The sequence below is a fragment of the Gymnogyps californianus genome, chromosome 11 (assembly GCF_018139145.2).
Source record: "Gymnogyps californianus isolate 813 chromosome 11, ASM1813914v2, whole genome shotgun sequence".
NCBI lineage: Eukaryota > Metazoa > Chordata > Aves > Accipitriformes > Cathartidae > Gymnogyps > Gymnogyps californianus.
The window spans coordinates 16,794,025-16,812,560 of NC_059481.1; the positions used below are offsets into that span (position 1 = coordinate 16,794,025).

General features: G+C 42.1%; 1 protein-coding gene across 1 annotated transcript in view; it reads right to left on the reverse strand.

Annotated features, from left to right (window-relative positions):
- AKAP13 (A-kinase anchoring protein 13) overlaps nt 1–18,536 on the reverse strand; it is a 74,250-nt gene that overhangs the window by 44,484 nt on the left and 11,230 nt on the right. Inside the window, exons 3-4 of the mRNA XM_050902967.1 lie at nt 15,804–15,940; nt 8,868–9,211 (exon numbers count right to left, since the gene is read on the reverse strand). Of these exons, the coding sequence (XP_050758924.1) occupies nt 8,868–9,211; nt 15,804–15,940 (481 nt within the window). The remainder of the gene's footprint in view (nt 1–8,867; nt 9,212–15,803; nt 15,941–18,536) is intronic.

The window sequence follows — 18,536 nt, forward strand, 5'->3', positions numbered from 1 at the left end:
CCCTTCTAAAGATTTTGATATTTCCACATATTCTCTTTGCTAGCTTTTTATTAGGCTCTCCCTTGGAATAAAGCCACTCAAATTCAACTACCTTGTATAGCACGGTGCTGCCTGTCCTGGACCAACACCCCTCCCAGCAGTCACAAAATCGGCTCTGGGCTGCCTGTAGCGTTCATCTCTGCAGACACATCCTCTGAATCTATTTAGCACTTGCGACTGCACAAAGCTTTGGCACTAATAATGTCCTTCTTTCTGCCAAAGCTGGTTTCTTTTTTTCCTTTTCTCTCTGTTTTTTTAATATTTTTTTTAATTCAATAAATGTTGTCTCCATCAGTGAATCAATCCTATTTTATCATTTGCTGAGGAAGTTAGGTCTTGTCCAATGGAGCCAGACAATCACTCAAAGCTAAATAAAATACCAAACTTTTGCTTGCAGAATTGGTAGTAATAAAAGGTTTGGCTGACCTCTGTAGAGACAGCTGCTGATAGACAAGTGACTCCTACAGAAAGATGCTAATACAATCTCTTCTCACCTACACAAAACACCCCCTCTTTCAAATGTGACTATTTCCATCTGATATATCTTGGCCCTAACACGCTGCTTCTGACCCTCCTGCTCCTTGTGCCCAAGCATCAATAAACTCACTGCAATGCCAGTTTGGGTTAATGTGCAAGCTTTACAGATTCACCTCCTGGTACACTAGCACAACTCCGTGGCTAATGTTTGATTTGATGCTCACAAAGTCCTGCTAGTTTGAAGCTAGGCCTACCCTGGATATATATCCCAACCTGAGGCTAATCATGACATCTAAGTGGCCAACAAGCTGACATATGAACAAATGAAAGGGAAAACACACTATAGACCGTACAAATTATTTAAACAACCAGAAGAGCTTTAAATTCAGGTAGACTTGCATAGTAGTGATTAATGTTCTGCATTCCTTTAGAAGCATTAAGTGGCTGATAAATATGCATCTTCAAAGCAAAAATTGCAATAAACCTCAAATAAGAAGATTTAGTAAATTTTTAAAGACTTTTTTCATGGTAATTAATGAGAAAGACGACTGGTTGAGGCATTTACAATTTAATCTGCTTTAGGAAGATTTTGACTCAACAATGTATATCAATAGCAGGCATTATAAAGTTTATTCTAAAACACCTGCAGAGAGAAATCAGTCCCGTTTCTACCGATCATTTAGGGCAGAAGAATTTTTTTTCTTGCATCCCAAGGTGGTAACAATGATGTTTCATAGTACAGAAAAAAATCATGTAGTTTGTTGTGACACAAACAGCTCAAAACTGCAAATATTAGCCTATAAAATAGTTACCAGTGGGTGACACTGGTCTGTAATTTGTTGGTCGGGGTATATAAACCAAACGTAATTAAATCTTTAACAGCAAGGACAGATTAACTTCTTTCTCAATATCTAGTCTTCAGAAAAAGAGTTTAACAGCTCTACAAGCAAGAACTGCCAGAGGAAAGCTCTAAGTCTGGGAGACTGGCTTCCAGGCCATATCAGGTAAAGATCTGACCTGCAAGCATCAATCTTAACTCCGGGACTTTCTACAGAAGATGCAAGCTTTAAGTGCCTGGGAAATTTTCATCTGTGGCTATTAGATTGTTTTTTCACAAAAAGTTTTACATGATTAGTCCTTTGAAGAAAAAACTAGATCCTTCAATTTACAAAGAACAAGTCTGTATGAACTTAAATCCTTTATGAGATCCATCCAGAACAAAGCGGCGCTGAATCACGTTAACTCTTGTTTTGATTCTTTGGCTATCACAATTATCGTTACGATCACTGCTGTGGAAAAAACACGTCTTAAAATCATCATGGAATAGAGCAGCTCAAACCAACAGTGCAGCTTCTTTAATGCTCGAGGCCAACGAAAAGCAGCCACCACCTTCACCTGCACGCCAGCTCAGAAGACCCATTCCCGAGACCAAATGCTGAAAAAGCAGACGAAGCAAACAAACACGTGCACGCTTCAGCCAGAGCAGCAGCGGAAAAGGCGATGCACGAAAAGCTGACGACAGGGTGTTTGCAGTGCTTCTTTGCTGCTGCTGCACATTTATTTATACCATACCTTCTACAAGTAAAGTCGGGACCCATGGCAATGAACTGTACGCCAGAGGGACACCAGCTCAAACTAGGAACATCAAAAGAGGCAAAGAAAGGAAAAGGGCTGTGATTATTGGATTGTCATGGAACAGGGGAATGTTAAAAGACTCACTCTTGCATATCTTAAAAAAAAAACAAAACAAACAACAAACCCAGAAATAACGCAGTAGCTACTATATATTTCTGGCTGCCAGAACACACCAGAGTGCCCCAAGTGACGGAGGTTACCACCGAATGGGTAGCAGGACAGCACATGCTTCCCCCAAATCGATCCCATCGGCGAGTATACAATGTACTGGAGAAACTGCTCCTTGTGGGAGAAGTTTTTGGGGAAAACAAGGCTGAAACACACCAAAGCCAATTTTGCATAAGTAACCACACACAGCCGTTGTGTTAGTAATGATTAGTATTTTTCTGGTATCTCTCATCCCCAAATCAGAAAAAGAATCCCTTACAGATATTTAATTGTTTAAGTCCCCTCCATACAACTACTAATAACCTCAGGCTACACTTGGGAAAAATAAAGAGAGAGTTACATTCTTAAATGCTGCGCAGCAAATCAGTGAAAGAGGCTGGAAGAAAAAAACAGGCTCATCTTACTATTAATTTGGGACTAAATCAAGAGTCCTTCAAATAGTACTTTGACTAGAAAACCTTTCAGCTCCCATACCCCAAAAGAGTCCCAAGTTGCATCATGAAAGACATAAGAAATGCAAATACAGAATGCAAATATTTTGGTTGATATTTTAAATACTGGTTTTGTTATTTTTTCTCTGTCAGCTCATGGCCCAATTGCAGGTTTTGCAGACACAGAAAAATCAATCTTCTTGTCAGCTATGACTTATAAAGGATCCCTAAATCCTGGAAAAGTTGTCCAGGAAACATCCATCATCTGAAGGGAATTCTGCATCAGCACAGATCTGCCAGAGCAGCACTGCACAAGTCCTGCTCCCAGCCCCTGGCCTGCGATCCATGCAAGGAGAGGACATGGCCAGAGCATGCTTTGCCCCAGGCTAGGAGCCTACAAAAGGGCAGAACAAGTCTAAGCATCCCTGGGCCAGGATTTGTGAGTGCCAGAAGCCTCAGAGGGCACACAGGAAGGTTTAAAGCCACTGACTGCATCATCTCATGCCAAGTCCTCGTATAGTTTCCACGCACAGTACAACACTGGAAACATTCATGAAGGGTTTGACGGTTGGTGTTCAATGGTGGAGTTCAGATAATTGCTACCTGTTTTATTAAGGATGTTAAATGGGTGAGGTTACACCTGAAGTACCTGTGCTTTGCACCCCAAAGCTCCAGGTGTGCTTCACCAGTAGCTCTGAGGACAGTACCATAAGCATTCTTCATGAAGACATACCTTCCCATAACATGCCAATATTTCCAAGTGCTTCATCATCATCATCCAACTAAACCATGGTGCCAGATACAAACACTAGCGAGGGAGGCGGGGGCTAAATACTTGCTTGAGATCATAAAAGAACCAAGTCCTGGCCACAGTAAACCCATGTCCATCATACATCTCAGTCTGCACTCTCAGGCTTGGGTTCAGCCTCCCAGCAGGTCAGTAAAACCTGCCCGGTGGAAACTAGATGGAGGCTGAGAAAGTATCCCAAGGAAGGTATCATACACGCTTCCCCTCTCCTTGCTTCCCCCAGCCATCTGCTTGTGGCCCCAAGACTACTGGGCTTGGTGGACCCTTGGAGCTATGCTGTTGACTAGTTTGCAAAAGTCAGTAATTCTTGGGTGGTTACTTTTCAACTGAAGGAAAGAGGATTTTCCTCGTTAAAGAAATGATGTAACGTTTACACTAGATAGTGCACTTTAAAAGACGCCTCTATTCCTGACCATTGCCATGTTATAGTGACAATCCCAAATGCTAAAACTGCAGGGAAGGGAAGCAGAAGAGTGGAGGGAGGGAAGGAGAGGAGCCATGCATATATGTAGGAGGAAGCCTGGAAGTGGTGGAAGGTCTCCGAGAAGGAAAAAGACCTTTTGGCAAGGGTTGTGGAAAGCAGTCTTAGAGAATTACAGTCCTGCTGGGGAGCCACCCACAATCTGTTGGCAACACCATAAAAACCAAACAAGATCAATGCAGAGCATGCAAAACCCCTTTATGGAAGACGACTTGGGGCGGGGGGATGAGCTATTATATACATCAGCCTGTGGGAGAGCATAAACTGTCGGAATTAGTTTCAGGCTGTTGCTCTCCAACTGGGGTTAGAGAGGATGATACCAAAATGGTTGGGAGGCCAGAAAAAAAAAAAAAAAAAAAGAGAGGATGCTTCTGAAAGAATTACCACCCATTTCAGATATGACTAGGTATTTTAGGTTGCCTATTTAAGACATTTTCATTATTCTACGTGTAAGCTCGGTGTTTCAGGACATTATGACTCTAAATACTAACACAGCTCCTACAGAGGAGCCTTAACTGGTAAAAAGACGTTCATTTGCATGAGCTGAGAAGACGAGCACTGCACTTCTTCCTCCAGAGCACAGAGGGATGCAAATAAAGTGGCTTCATAGAAGTAAAAAAGCATGTTCTTTCTTGTGCCTTTTTTTTTTTTAAATTCTTTTTTAAGAGCCTTCTCCTGAACTCTACAGCACTGCTTATATGGCTTCATTTACACTGATGCATGGTAAGGCACGGTGATTTTTTTTGGTAATAACATCACGGTAACATTTTTTCTTTATGTGGAAATATGGTAGTTTGTTCACACACATACATGTAACCCCATCCATTTCAAGGGAAGTGAAATCCTGAGTTAACCTGCCACAGGAGGAGAGGTAGCAGGCTGTGGGAGATGAGAAGAGGTTGAACCACTGAAGGGGAAAGGTTAAACTTCTCTTTTTTTCAGCCTAAAAACGTGTAAGTGTGGACAGTCCACGCCTGCTGTGTCAAAAGTGTCCTATTTTATATGTTAATAGACAATGCAAAGGTTACATGAGTGAAATGCATATCTGCATGATGGATGAGGAACTGAGAGTTTGCTATATAGAAGAAAAACACACATGGAAGTAAAGAAGAAACATACCTTATTTTCTATTTTTTAGGAAGGTGGTTATAAAAAACCAGCACGAGAGCAAAATTAAAGCCATTTAATTCAACCAGCCGCAGATCTGCAGAGTATGCTCCAAGTCTGAGATCGTGTCTGATGCATCCCCTCCCCAGGTGCCCCTCCTGTAAGTCTTGGCAGGAGTCTCTGATGTGCTTTAAATCCAAATTACACACACGCTCACAGGTAAACAATTATTTTAACACAACTCCAAATCTTACACATGGCACAGGCCACCAAAATGATATCTGAGATTTCTCCAAGTTATTAACATATTGTCCTGGAGAAAATGGCTTGAGCATGTGCTCTGTAGGTCAGAAAAATTGCCCTGGGTCAGACTGGAGAGGGAAAGCAGCCAAGCGGGATGCACAGCTCTAATGCCAACACTTCGAGAGGTACTACAAGTTTATTAACATGACAGTATAGAGTTAGTAGACATTCAAACGCAAAACAGTTAGTCATGTTAGTTGGCTTTGTACCTTCTCCTATGAATGGGAGGCTTCTTTATACCATCCCCCAGAACTCGCATTGAACTGAAAATGAATCATGGAGAGTGGTCAGCAGCTTGAACGGAAAAAAAATGAACAAATGGCAGCTGAAGGAATAATATCCCCAACACACGAACAACAGAGGGAATGGACGTACAGAGAAAACACAAAATTAAATACTACAGGAAGTAATGAGTCTCTCTTTTCCTCCTCTCTTACAAATGAATCTGTTTTTTGGTTGGGTTTTTTTTTTTTTTTTACAGAAAGGTTTCACAGATATTGACCACGTTGCAACTTAGCTGCTGCCAAAGCCAGGTCAGTTTAAAGTTTAGATAAGGACAAACTATTTGACAGAAGCTGTTAGCAACCATGATTAACACCAGCTCTGGTTTTGCAGTGCTTAATCCATCAGTGAAAAATGCTGGCGTTTCTTTCCTCAGACCCGAACGTTAAAAACACTGCATCATTGTTGAAAGACAGGCATTTCAAATCTGCTATGAATGTCAGGAATTAACTGAAGGATGAACATCCTTTTGTGGCAGCCTTGTTAGTTTTCTTTGTATTTTTAATAGCAAAATATACACATGAGGATTATCCGTGAAGTGCATTTGAGGAGAGAGGGGAAGCGGAGGGGAACTGAGCATGTTTTCACATTTTAAGACGATTAATTTTTTTCTGATCTTTTCTGTAAATAAACTTTTATGCTCATCCCTCTTACAAACAGAAAACACGTAACACTGAAAAAGACCAAATCCTACAAAAGACTGATTTTTTTTCTGTAGGCTCTTTGGGTCCTGTATCAGCAGCTCTATTTAAGCTTGACTTAGCTACCTTTGCCATCAGGGGAAAGACTATTTTTGGTGTGGATGGGGGCTGGACCAGGCTGCGAGTCCTTTGCTGGGGCAGGAGGCACCTCTTACAGCTCGGCTGACCATGCAGCCTGCCACCCCATTCCTCTTCCCGTCTGCGTAGCCCAGTTTAATCCTTGGGTTGGTTTTGGTGACAATTACACTTCATTTGGTTCATTTTCTGCTCATTTAGCGAGTGCAACCTGCTCACCTATGGAGCAAAGAAGTGCCACGGGTGCCCTGAGGAGGAGAGGGAGCACGGACAAGGGGTGGCAGGCGGTGAGAGCAGCACAGGTCCTGCCCGTCAGCAGGACAAACCTTAGCTAAGCCTTGTGCTCTGTGTTACTTCACTTCAAAGGTTTGCGAAAGTCAAGTTACAATAAGGGCTTCTCCCATTTAAATGGAAAACTATCTACTGCATGTGAAATAAATGAATAAGCAAACACCCCGACTTTAACTGATTTGTATGAAAGTCACTTCTTTGGGCTTCAATTCCTCAGTATTTGTTGTTGCTCGCTAAGCAACCAGAATCTCAACATCACAACAGCCACGTATGAAAAGAACAAAGAAAAAAAAAACAAAAAATCAAGTTCCAGTCCAAATTCCTTGTAACAGAAACAAAAACAAACAGGAACGAAATGAGCAGCAGAGACCCACCCAGCTTTTCTTTTTTAATTAACCTATGTGACAGCTATCCTTATGAAGCGGCAGCTGTATCTGAGAACATATGAGAATAATTACTGTTCCTTTAACTCAAATTTTCTTACATTTACAATGAATGTATTTTCCCGTATCAGAAACAGCCTCCAAAGTCTGACGCAGGCGAATTTAACCCCACCTGTTAAGTGTTAGCAGTAATTGCCAGCTATGCAGTTTATTCCCCTCAGAAATCTTACATAACAGGTCCTACACTTAAAAATAAATCTCTCCAAATAAGTTTAGGAGCTTATGGACTCATTCCATCACAAACCTGCATGTATACCTTATGCTGACTCTTTTGTAGCTTTAAAAAGATAGGTATTACTTAATTTATTTAAATATTACCTGGGGACCAGGAATGAAGCCAAAAAAAGGTGGCAGTGGTAAACAACAACAAAAACAACAACAATTCTTTCACCCTATGTTACTTAGCGGGTCCTGACTGTTTTTCAACATTGGCTTTAAAATCTGAAGGGTCTATGATATTCCTTTAGTGATACCCACAGCTCCTAATGTGTAAAGGATGCATACAGTTCTGATGGGAGACTGCTGCCTCTCACTGGATTATCCAAACAGGTCAGTAACAATTTACCAGGAACCCACTGTCAGTGGCCAGTTTTAATTTAATGGCATCACCAAATACAACAGCTCCGTTTATCGTAAAAGCAGACCCGTGGCCATGAAGATGGCAGCAGGCAGCCTGGAGAGCGGCACCGCGCTGCATGCCTGGGCTTGCAGCCTCTGTAAGCTGCAGGTCTACACCAGAGGGACGGGAGGATACGGCACCCTGACCCTGCTAAAACAACTGGCCATTCCTGCTCTGAGAGCATTAAAACACATTAAAAACACTGGCCAAACCTCCACTGGTTTCAGAACACGCAGGGTTTGACCCCAAGCGTCTGACAGCCCAGATGCTGAACGGTGCAGACCACGGCGGGGAACCTTACACTATCTACTTTATTGGTGTGCATCTTCCTTCATCATTTTCCGTACTGAGATGGGGGGCTGAGCACCTTTTCTTCCCACCATCACTTGGCACCAGCATCTACCCACTCACATGGCTGTAACATCTCTCCCTCTGCTATATTCTGAAAGAACAAATGGGAAAACTTCCCTTTTGAATCTTCCTGGGCACCACTGGGGACATTGGTGATGAGTTAGGTGGGATTTACTGTCCATGAGAGACGGAGGTGGAACCAATTCCGTGAAACAGGGACTACCCATCTCACCACTATGAGGAGCCTCCGCACCTTTTTTTAAAACCCTGGTGCCCGTGCTATCTCTTAATACAATCAGAGCAATAATGGTCGTGTTTATTTTGTGGTCAATGAGATTTAACACTCCAGTGATTCCTTTAACAAAGCCCTTCGTATAGAAAGGGGTGGTGACAGTTCAAATAGAAGACCTGTCCCAAGGTAATTCCATTTCTTCTGGAAAGCTCAAGCATACTGTAGGTAATAAGTACTTTAATCCTGAAAGTTAATTTAAAAAAACCCAAACAAACATACGTTAGGAGATTGTCTTCACGCCTCTGAGTGAAAAAGAAATAATCAAAGTGACATCCTCAGTTTTCTGTTTTATCATGTCGAGTCTAAAGCTTAGATAAATATGCATGAGTGAGTGCAAAGTAAATCAAAGCAGCTCTTCACTCACCTCCTCTGATTTATTTCTGCTTCGTTGGTGGCGTTCTTCCCCGGCCCCCAACTGTGTCGACGGAAAGGTGACAGTGGCCGCATGGAGTTTCGTAAGACAGAGGAATGAGTGGGCACATCCGTGATACTGTCCAGCTCTTCTTCCTTCTCTCCTCCCTCTGTGGGCATCATGTTGCTGCAGCTGCCATCCAGGCTGTGCCTGTCCTTGGGGTGGACGAAGTTCACCGTGGGCGGGAAGGGAAGGGACGTGTCGCTGCCCAGGGATGAGTTCCTCTCCAGGGACATGGTGTCATCTGCAGAGGAACTGGAGCTGGTGACATCGCATGCAGACTGCTCCTCTTCAGGCTGCTGTGGATAAGAAAATTTAAAATATATTAAAGTAGAATCATAGACTGGTTTGGGTTGGAAGGGACCTTTGAAGATCATCTAGTCCAACACCCCTGCCACGGGCAGGGACATCTATCACTAGATCAGGTTGCTCAAAGCCCCATCCAACCTGACCTTGAACACTTCCAATGAAGTGAATACATTTAACATTTTAAATAAATGCAAATATTTTAATATTTCACATGAGCTGAGAGATATCCTGGTTGATAACACGAGGCAAATTAACCATCACAGAAGCGAGACTTTTTGCTCTGGTTTCAAAAGAGGTTGAAATGCTCTGCAGAGGAATCTTTTCCACCCCACAAGTCCCTCGTTGCCACAACCCTGGGCTCCCAGCTCAAGTCCTCTGCCTGCCTTCTCTCCAATTCCACATTGCATCCTGCACAGTGAATCCTGCTCCTCTCATCATTTCTGGCTAAACCTGTTATCGGTCAGGGTGCCATAAAACCGCCAAAGGTTTACGGAGAGTGATTAATGGGGAACTGGGTCATCATGACTCTTGATGACAAACTCCAGCCTCTCCTGTGGGACCTGGGATGGGTTTGTAGCTCTCAGCCACAAGAGTTCAAGGGCAACATACTGTTCCACTGCATCTTACAGCACAAAAGGGACAATTATTCAGTAGTAGAAAACAGACAGAAAAAAATAAAAGCTTAAATTCTCGTCCCCCACTACTTCCCATTAAGCAGAACGTTAATGCCAGGGTTTGCAGCATTTTTCAAATCCAACTGTAATTGAAAAATATCGTTCCACAGGATCTGTTGCCCTGTATTACAGGTCTCGAGTCATACTGCAATTTTTTGGTTTAGTTTGCTCCAAAAGCAATAAGTGGAAGCCAAACTGGTTCTTTTTGGCCAAAGGCCACATGCTGACCATACAGCCCGAGAAGAACTTGTGCGTATTCTGCGTTCCCCGTGGCTAGCATAAAAAAACACAAGCATCTCTCTGACATCACCTTCAGTCTGAAATGGTGTTTGCCCCGAGGGACTGACGTGGGAAGTTTCAATTTATTCTCCTGCAGAGCCCTGTGCTGTATCATTTAAAATAATAATAGGCACAATGATCTGTCAGACCATATATAATAGACTATTCAGCAAAGCCACAGCAGTTAATTGTCTTCAAATAGCAGGCTCGGTGGGTCTCAGCAGAAGCTGAGTGCTCAAGGAGCTGCAGGCTGTCAGCTCTCATTTGGCAGAAGACAACGGGCTACAAAATCCCGTTCTCAGAAGGGAGAGATAGGCATCAAAACCCACGCAGGGCAGGACGAACGGGAGCGGTGCTGCCCCGCAGCAGTCCTCACCTCGGATCCCACCACCCTGACTTTGTTCAAGCCCAGCAGTGTTAAACGCTCCAGACACTTTTGCTTTTCTGTGCTTTTTTTGATGGGCGCACATGATAAGCTAAAAGCTTCTTGTTAAACTGAATAAAAAGAAACTGAGATGTTCAAAAAGTATTCTAATCAAATATTTCACTATTTAGAGGGAAGCCCTGTTCCAAGTTTGGCTATTTTTTATTCTTATTTCAGTTTAACAGGTACACAATAACATTCCTAAGGTGGTTCAAATAAATGCTGTCACACTATTTCCCCTCTCCCATCCATCAAAGAAAAAAGAGAAAAAAAAAAAAAAAGACAGCATCCACAGCACAACACCAAAGTACAATAAACCTTTTAAACACAAAATATTAAAAAACACACTAAAAATATATCCCTCCAAAAGCATTCATTTCATGGTAAGGAATGTCAAATATTAATGGTGAATTTCTGCAAATACTTTAATAGTAAACTTATACTGTAATGTAAAGTACTGGATTTGACACATATTTAAATAGGAAGTGTAGGTTAAAACAAGAGAATTGAAACGGATGTCCTGTAAAGTTTTTGATGACGTTTGGCATTATTCAAGATAGTCTGATATTTGCATGAGTCATGATGAGAGCTTACTGAATTGCTTAAATTCAGACAAATTAAGCAGTTATGATGTGGATAATACTCCTTCAGTAGAGGAAACAGTTTGCTTCACTTTTCTGAGACACAGGAAAATACTGTTAGGGCAGCACAGCAGGAGGAGAGAGGACTACCTGCCAGCTGTACAGTAGAAGGATGGGACAGTTTGGAAACATTTTGGATGTAAATTTAGCAACAACAGTGCAGAACATCAAATTATATAGGGAGGAATTAGAGTAAAAAGAGGAATTTTTATTTCCCAGATAAGAATACTGCTCCAGTTTAAAATGCCCAACAAAAACCGCTTCCCTAGCAGGGAAGATTTAGGGTTTCTATGGTAAAGTGCAGTTCAAAGAGATACTTGAAAAATGTGAAATATATTTGGTCCATTTTAACTTTTACCTTGAGCATCAGACTGACTACAGAACACAATAAACAATTCCCTTGAACTTGTGGCCCATGCATATTCCTCTGCAAATATTCAGTTTCCTTTCAACGATTTTTTTTTTTTTTTTAAAAAGCACAATAGTGAATATGAAAGAACAGGACTCTGTCTGCAAAATACCCAGTGTGGCTGACACATCTAAGAAACATCTATATTGCAGCCACCTCTGCAAAAAATTAGCTATCGGGCCAACAGCCAGTAAATATGCATTGCGCTCTAATCCTATTTGAGTAAGAAAATACCCTGTTTGCAGAATAGAAATGGTTCTCTAATGTGTTCTTTTCCTACAGAAAAAAATGAAACATTAAAGAAATATTAGTTTTCTTCACGTTAAGCTTGCTGCATTGCACCTCAATGAATTCAACCTTTAACTTTGACCATAAAACTGACCATGGCTGAAAAGAGCCTTTACAGACGTGTGCTAATGGGCATTTTCTTTGCTCTCAGAAACAGTACTTAGTGAGAAGCTAGTAAGAAAAAATGAGATAAGGCATAAAAAGTGAGTTTTCTGAGAAAGAATGTATGTACTTCTTCATGAATAGGGATAAGAGACATCACTAGGATGGTGGAAGTATAAGATAATTTCTTCAACTAAATCCCTCCATCTGTAGGAGGTCTTGATAAGTGGAATTAAAATGTTCTTTCAATCGGTTTTGTGATGACAACATGCAAAGTGCCGAGACACAAACTTACTCTGTCCCCTGATCTTCCATGTGATAAAGACATTAAAGGTGTTACACTATTTAAAAAAAAAAAAAAAAGATGAAAAAAATGAAACCCTGGCATCCTGAAGTTTATTTGGCATACCATTACACTAAAGGAGTCAACATCTTTGGTTGGCTTGATGTATAATCTAGCAGAGTCATTTTTTATTTGGATTTGCCTATGGCTCCAGGTTCCCTAAAATTAACCTCAGTAGTGGCCTCCGATTAATTATTTATCATAATTTTTATGATGTGGAGTGGAGAAGTCTTCCCCTGGCGAAAGCCTCTCTTCAAACTTTTATTCCTTCGGGTTTGTTTCTTTTGCACAGTTGTTGAGTTTTTTGTGGGTTGTTTTTTTTTTATTCTGAAAGAATAAATGCAAAATATTTATGTATTTGTGTATTTCCTTGAGCAAACCAAAACAAAGGCAGAAATTAAACGAAATTCAAGGGGTTGAGTTGCAACCCCTTCCTTTAACAAGGGGGTCACGTGGGTTCCTGACTTCCCAAGGGCCTTTCGTCTGAATCATTTCCCAAGAGGCACATTATAAACTTCCCAGTAACGCTGAATTTCGGTGGCAGGCTAAAAGTTAAGATGAGCAAAGCGTATGGGCTACGCCCCAGGACATTGCCAGATGATTGTGAGAAATGACCTTATGCAGCATTAATCATTCAAGGAGGGTGTTGCAAAGCCTGCCCAGATGGCTGTCTGAGTCGGAGAAGGAAAAGCGGGATGACCAGGACATGGGAATGAAGCGCTGACGCAAAGAAACCAAAACATTTTGCTGAAGCCTTAGACCTCACGTTGGAAGCGATTTCTGGATTTCAGCGACAGGCTCTAAAGTCTGAAAAAACAAGTCAGGTTTTAGTGCTAAAGCTCTCTGAACCCGGCAGCTCATGTTACGCAGCTCAGCGCATCTTTCACAGAAAAAAAAGGAAACAACAAAAAAACCCCAAAACAAAACAAAAAAACCCAGACAAGCACAGGATGCAGCAAGGAGATGGTAAGGAGAGCATGCACCAAACACCAGGGACAGTTTAAGGTACCTGAAGATTTTGTGACCCCACAGACCCCAATTCTTTGTGGTCCTGGGATAGAACCAAGGCTTAAAATCTATGAATTTCAAGTGATGTCTATGGAAGCAGCCCAAAGACCCTGGACAACAATGGCTCGTTCTTCCTAAATTTCTTTTAATGTATTAAGGAGTTAACAGAGGAGGAGTGATTTATACAAAAAAACCCAACTCTAATACATGAAAGTTCAACTCTTGCTTCATGCAAAGGGGAAACAAGAACAGGACTAGTAATAACAATAATCATCATGACACTGAAAGGTTTGAGATCCTCTTTTTGTTCAAAACCATGTTCTCTCTCTTCCCAATTTGATATGGAAATTGTACTATTTAAGAGGCTTATAACTAAACAACTACAACCAAGACATGCATTTTTTAATATTTTTCAGAAGAAAGATTACATCCAGCACTTATTTTAGTGGTTTTTAAAAATATTTATAACTTGCATTTCTACCAGCTGGGCTGAGCAGTTGGGGGCGGGGGGGGGGAAGACTGAATTAAGGAACAAGCTCACAACCCTAAACTAGTGTCTCTGGTCCTTCTAGAAATAACTTTAACTGTAGAAAAGGTACTCGGATAAATTCTGAGAAAGGAGACAAGGCATCGAGTTAGTCAGCAAAGCAGAGACCAAAAAAGCGACTGAGGTTGAGATCAGCTTTGAATAACTTCCTAAACTCAACTCAGGAACCTTTTGAACCCATTTGTAGACGAAGTCTGCAATCCACCGCATAATGAGAACAATGCAAAGGCTGACAAATTAAGAAATTCCCTTTCTACAAAGAAAATAATTTCCTCCCTCTGCCCGCTCTCCACTGGCAACTGAAGATCTGCTTTCCCCACCTCCTCCTTTTCCCTGCAGCATCCTAACTACTTTGCACTACCTATTCTTTTTAAGTTTTAATTTTCTTTCCTGTATTTGGAGAAGGAAACTTTCCACATAAGAAAGGGAAAAAACTAAAATTCTGTACAATATAAAATTTACTGTGTTCCCACAGCACTCTTCTCCCACGCATCCCCATACAAGCATTAAATCAGGCTCAAATGGCAGGCGGCTGTCATAATTCGTGCCACTCTACACGAGAAAATTGAAGACAGTCTTCTGCTCTGCCAAACAGCCTTATATTCTCACAATCCAGGATCCCGCATCACTTTGAGAGTAAGATGGGAAAGGGTGAGGCTGGTGAGCTCTGTGCCCTACCACATGGATTAAGGATGACTTTACTATTCATTTATAGCACATGAGATCACTTAGCCTAGGCTGTGGTGTTTCCCGTCCTGCTGGAAAATATTCACCATCATCTGATTTGATTTAAGCAAACAGAATTTTGTTTCATTAAATATATTTCTCTGAAAGCAAGTGTGAAACCTACTCCAAAAGTTTAGTTTTTCAGAGCAGGAACCGTGCACGCTCAAACAGGTAAGCTGGAGCTGAACCTAAGCACGTGATTTCATGGAGCTGAGACCAACGTGGTTGGAAGGTTCACGTCCTCTTCGATTCTGCATCACTCTATTCTTTCTGGGTGCTTTTTTATCATCTACTTACGGCAAGAAGAATATAAATTACCAGTAAGACAATTCTTAAAAAGCAAAACCTAATCACCCTCTGAATAAATTCAGGCTGCTCTGATGCAGACGGCAAAAGACAGATGCTCAAGGGAGGCATCCTCTGTTCAGGAGGCTGACCCTGTATCTCAGGTCTCACCCACTCCTCCTTCCCCTTCTCAGCCGCAAGCGACACAAAGGGCACAGGGATGACTAAGGTTAGTAATGACTTCTGCTGTTGATTTTAAGCAAACTTGAAAACATTCGCCTTCTACTTGCACGCAAAAAGGCACTAGAAGTATGTCGCCTAGGCAACAAAACTATTCATTGGAATTGGCCTGAAGTATTTAGAGTGAGTGTTTCCTTCCTATCCAGGGAGTCACACTGAATTTACAGAAAAACATTGGTTCCTCTGAGAATTACAGTATATAATTCTGAAGGTGTCAGCGCAGAGGTCATCGTTTGCTGGAGAAAAGCTCTTTGTTACATGAGTTAAAGATGGCTTTCATATCATCTGTGCAATCCCTAATGACCTTGCAAGAAAATCCACTTTTTCAACTGTTCCTCTAGTGCCTGATTTACTTTTGGACAGTGACAATTACTTTCATCTTTTTAACACTGGAGGCTGCATGGTTTTTGGAATTCTGCTGCAAGTAAATACATCCCTCATGTTGCTGCATCCAAAGAGGGGACCGGATCCTTCCCATCTATTCCTTTCCACGATAATCGCTTCCAGGTTTCTAACTCACCAGTGAAACCAAGATGATCTGCGTTTGCAGTGCAGGTTTATCGAATCAGTCCTCGGAGTTTTTTTAAACCATATTCCAACCAGGCCTTCCTACCTTTCCAAAGACAAGGTCTTCCATCCCATCACCAGGCAAGGGGAAGAGGTCAGACTCGCTCCCGGACTCTCTTTTAAGGACACCTTGTGACGAGGCACAGATGCTACTCAGCCCATCCTCCAAGAAGTTCTCGCATTCTACGAGAGCAAAGCAGAAAGAGTTACAATCTGGTGCTTTCTGTAGCATCCATACATCCAACTCGCATAGTCGCAGTGAATTCAAGGATTTAAAAACAACAGTAAACACAGCTTTATAAATTGTGTTCACCTCCCAAAACTGTGCCTGCAAATTTTCAAATAATTTATTCAAGAGTTTAAAACTTCTTTTTAATGCATCATTGAAGTACACGGTGCAAACAGAAATTCTGCATTAAACAGCCACACATGCTTGTAGCTTGATGTGCTGATAAATATGCTATGTATCAGGTACCCCACACTGAGCATAACAGGATGTTTCCCATCGATTGCAGCAACTGCAAAATTAGATTCATATTCAATAAATGTAGAAATATAACTTGACAATATTTGCTTTCTTTCTCAATTAAAGAATCAATTCCCTCTAAATGCTAAGGTGCTTTTAATGCATATTGGGACAATTATTTCATTCCTTCTTCTATACTTCTCACTGAAAAAGCACTAGTATGACTTCCATGACAAGCTTTACTTTTCTAAGATTCAAAGATTAAGTGGTTTTTTAAAAATTCTCAGCTTTCATAACTCCTGACACTGAAATATAAGCATATTGCATCTGTTTTTTCTAAAATGCTTCCAGCTGTTTGTATTGGGGTGATCAGCAGCACAGAAATGGACTACAGCCACTGAGAAAGCCCTTCCTTTCCAAAAACCTTAACAGACATGTATTTGCATAAAAAATGCCTGTATATCATTTCATTTGTTCAGCCTTCAGGCAAAAGTATCAATGACAATTTTGGCAATAACTGAACATTCTTTTCTCCCAGCTCAAAATATTTTCTAATTATTAGTATTTTTTTTAAAAAAGAAAGGTGTTATTTTGCAACCTGCTCTAACTAAACAGATCCAAAACATGCTTAGCTCCCTGGAGAGGAGCCAGGGCAATAAAATATTGGTTCAATCTTAAATTACAGCTGACTAACTCCATCCTTGGCGACATCAAGCTTACACATCAATGCAATGACGACAGGTTTGGGTAGCTCGAAGCCACCTTTTTCCCTTCCCCATCCTTAACCTGTGCCTGACAGCAGCTATCAAACACCCCGGCCTCAGCCCAGCTGATGGGAGCGACTCCACTGTTGGAGAAAATAACGTTAATTTATTGATGGCAGTGGGGCTGCCCCCGTTAAGGGCAGGGGGGAGCCGAAGCCGGTCGGAAACCCCATTACCCCGTAGAGGAGTTTCCACACTGCTGAGAATTGGAAAAGCACTTATTGGAGGCAGCGCGGCTGCTCCCCGGTCCTGTTCCCCTTTCGGTAAACCTGGAAAATCTGAACTGCTTTTCCATCACCGAGGGGGAGAAGGGAGGGGGAAGAGAAGAAGGGGGGGGGGGGAAAGAAGGGAAAAGCAAAGAAGAGACGGAGAGGCTGTAAGGGAGCGGGCCAGGGTGCCGGCCATCCAGCTGGCAGCCAGCAGAGCATGTCCGCTTTGTTTGAAAAACAAAGGGGCTCGAGCCACGTTCCAGTGGAAAATCAGCGGGGATGGTCCAGATGCGCCAAGGGACGGATACCTCGCCCCGACGATAAATCACAAGAGGCAGCGAAGCCTCCTCTGCAGGAGCCTCCGAGGGACAGAGGAGAAGCGGCAGAGAAGGACGATGAGGAGCAGAGTGATGGGGACCCCCACATACCTCAGCTCATCTGTGCTGAGAAACTAATTCCCAAACCCTCTCTTCCCTCCACTCTCCTTTATTTTCGGTTGTTTGAGGGGGTCTTCCCCCTCCTTTTTTCTCAGTTAGCTCATTGGGTTTGTTTTCTTTGCTTTAAACTGCACAGGCATTGCACAACGCTGAGCTCCGTCTCCCACACCCGTGACGTGGCCAGCCCCGGTGACAGCACTGCCATGACACGGGGACTGTGACTCCCACCACACATCCACCCCTGCTCGCTGCACTTGCTGGATTTATAGTGCAACTATGCCTATCTGCTCCTCTCTGTGGAGGTGCAGGTGAAAATACAATGATGATGGTAACACACTTCTGCACATAATATAGAGGCAAAAAAAATTACATAGTAAAAAGCCCTAGGAAGAAAATTTCCAAGCAACTCTCTTACGTACATTTTCCAAACCCTCATGTCCTCCAAGAGAGGGCTGAGCCCTCCAGTTCCATGCTGATAACTACGTATCTGCTACACTCCTCCAGGCATTTCATTTCAAAAGCACTGACAGAAAATGAGAAGCTACAATTTCTGGAGTTACCTTCTAAGATTTGAGGACTCTGTCCTTACAAGCAATTTCAGCAGGATTATTCAGCAGGTGAAAAAGGTCTAATGCCCTGTCAAGTTGTGTATTTTTAAGTTAGTCACATTACGACAGCTAGTGGTTTTATTGCTGTTAGGTGTTGCCAGATTTTTCTTGCCCTCTCTACACTGCACAGCACTGAAGTGCAGTCGGAGGGATGCATGTGCAGTAACAACATTATTTCTAGAAAGGCCAGAACCTGCGGAGCCTGACATCTTCCTACTGCTTCAGTCTGACCGGAGAGCACATTAATCAACTTAAAAACCTGCCTTTTTATGTGTTACAGACACGTATTACTATA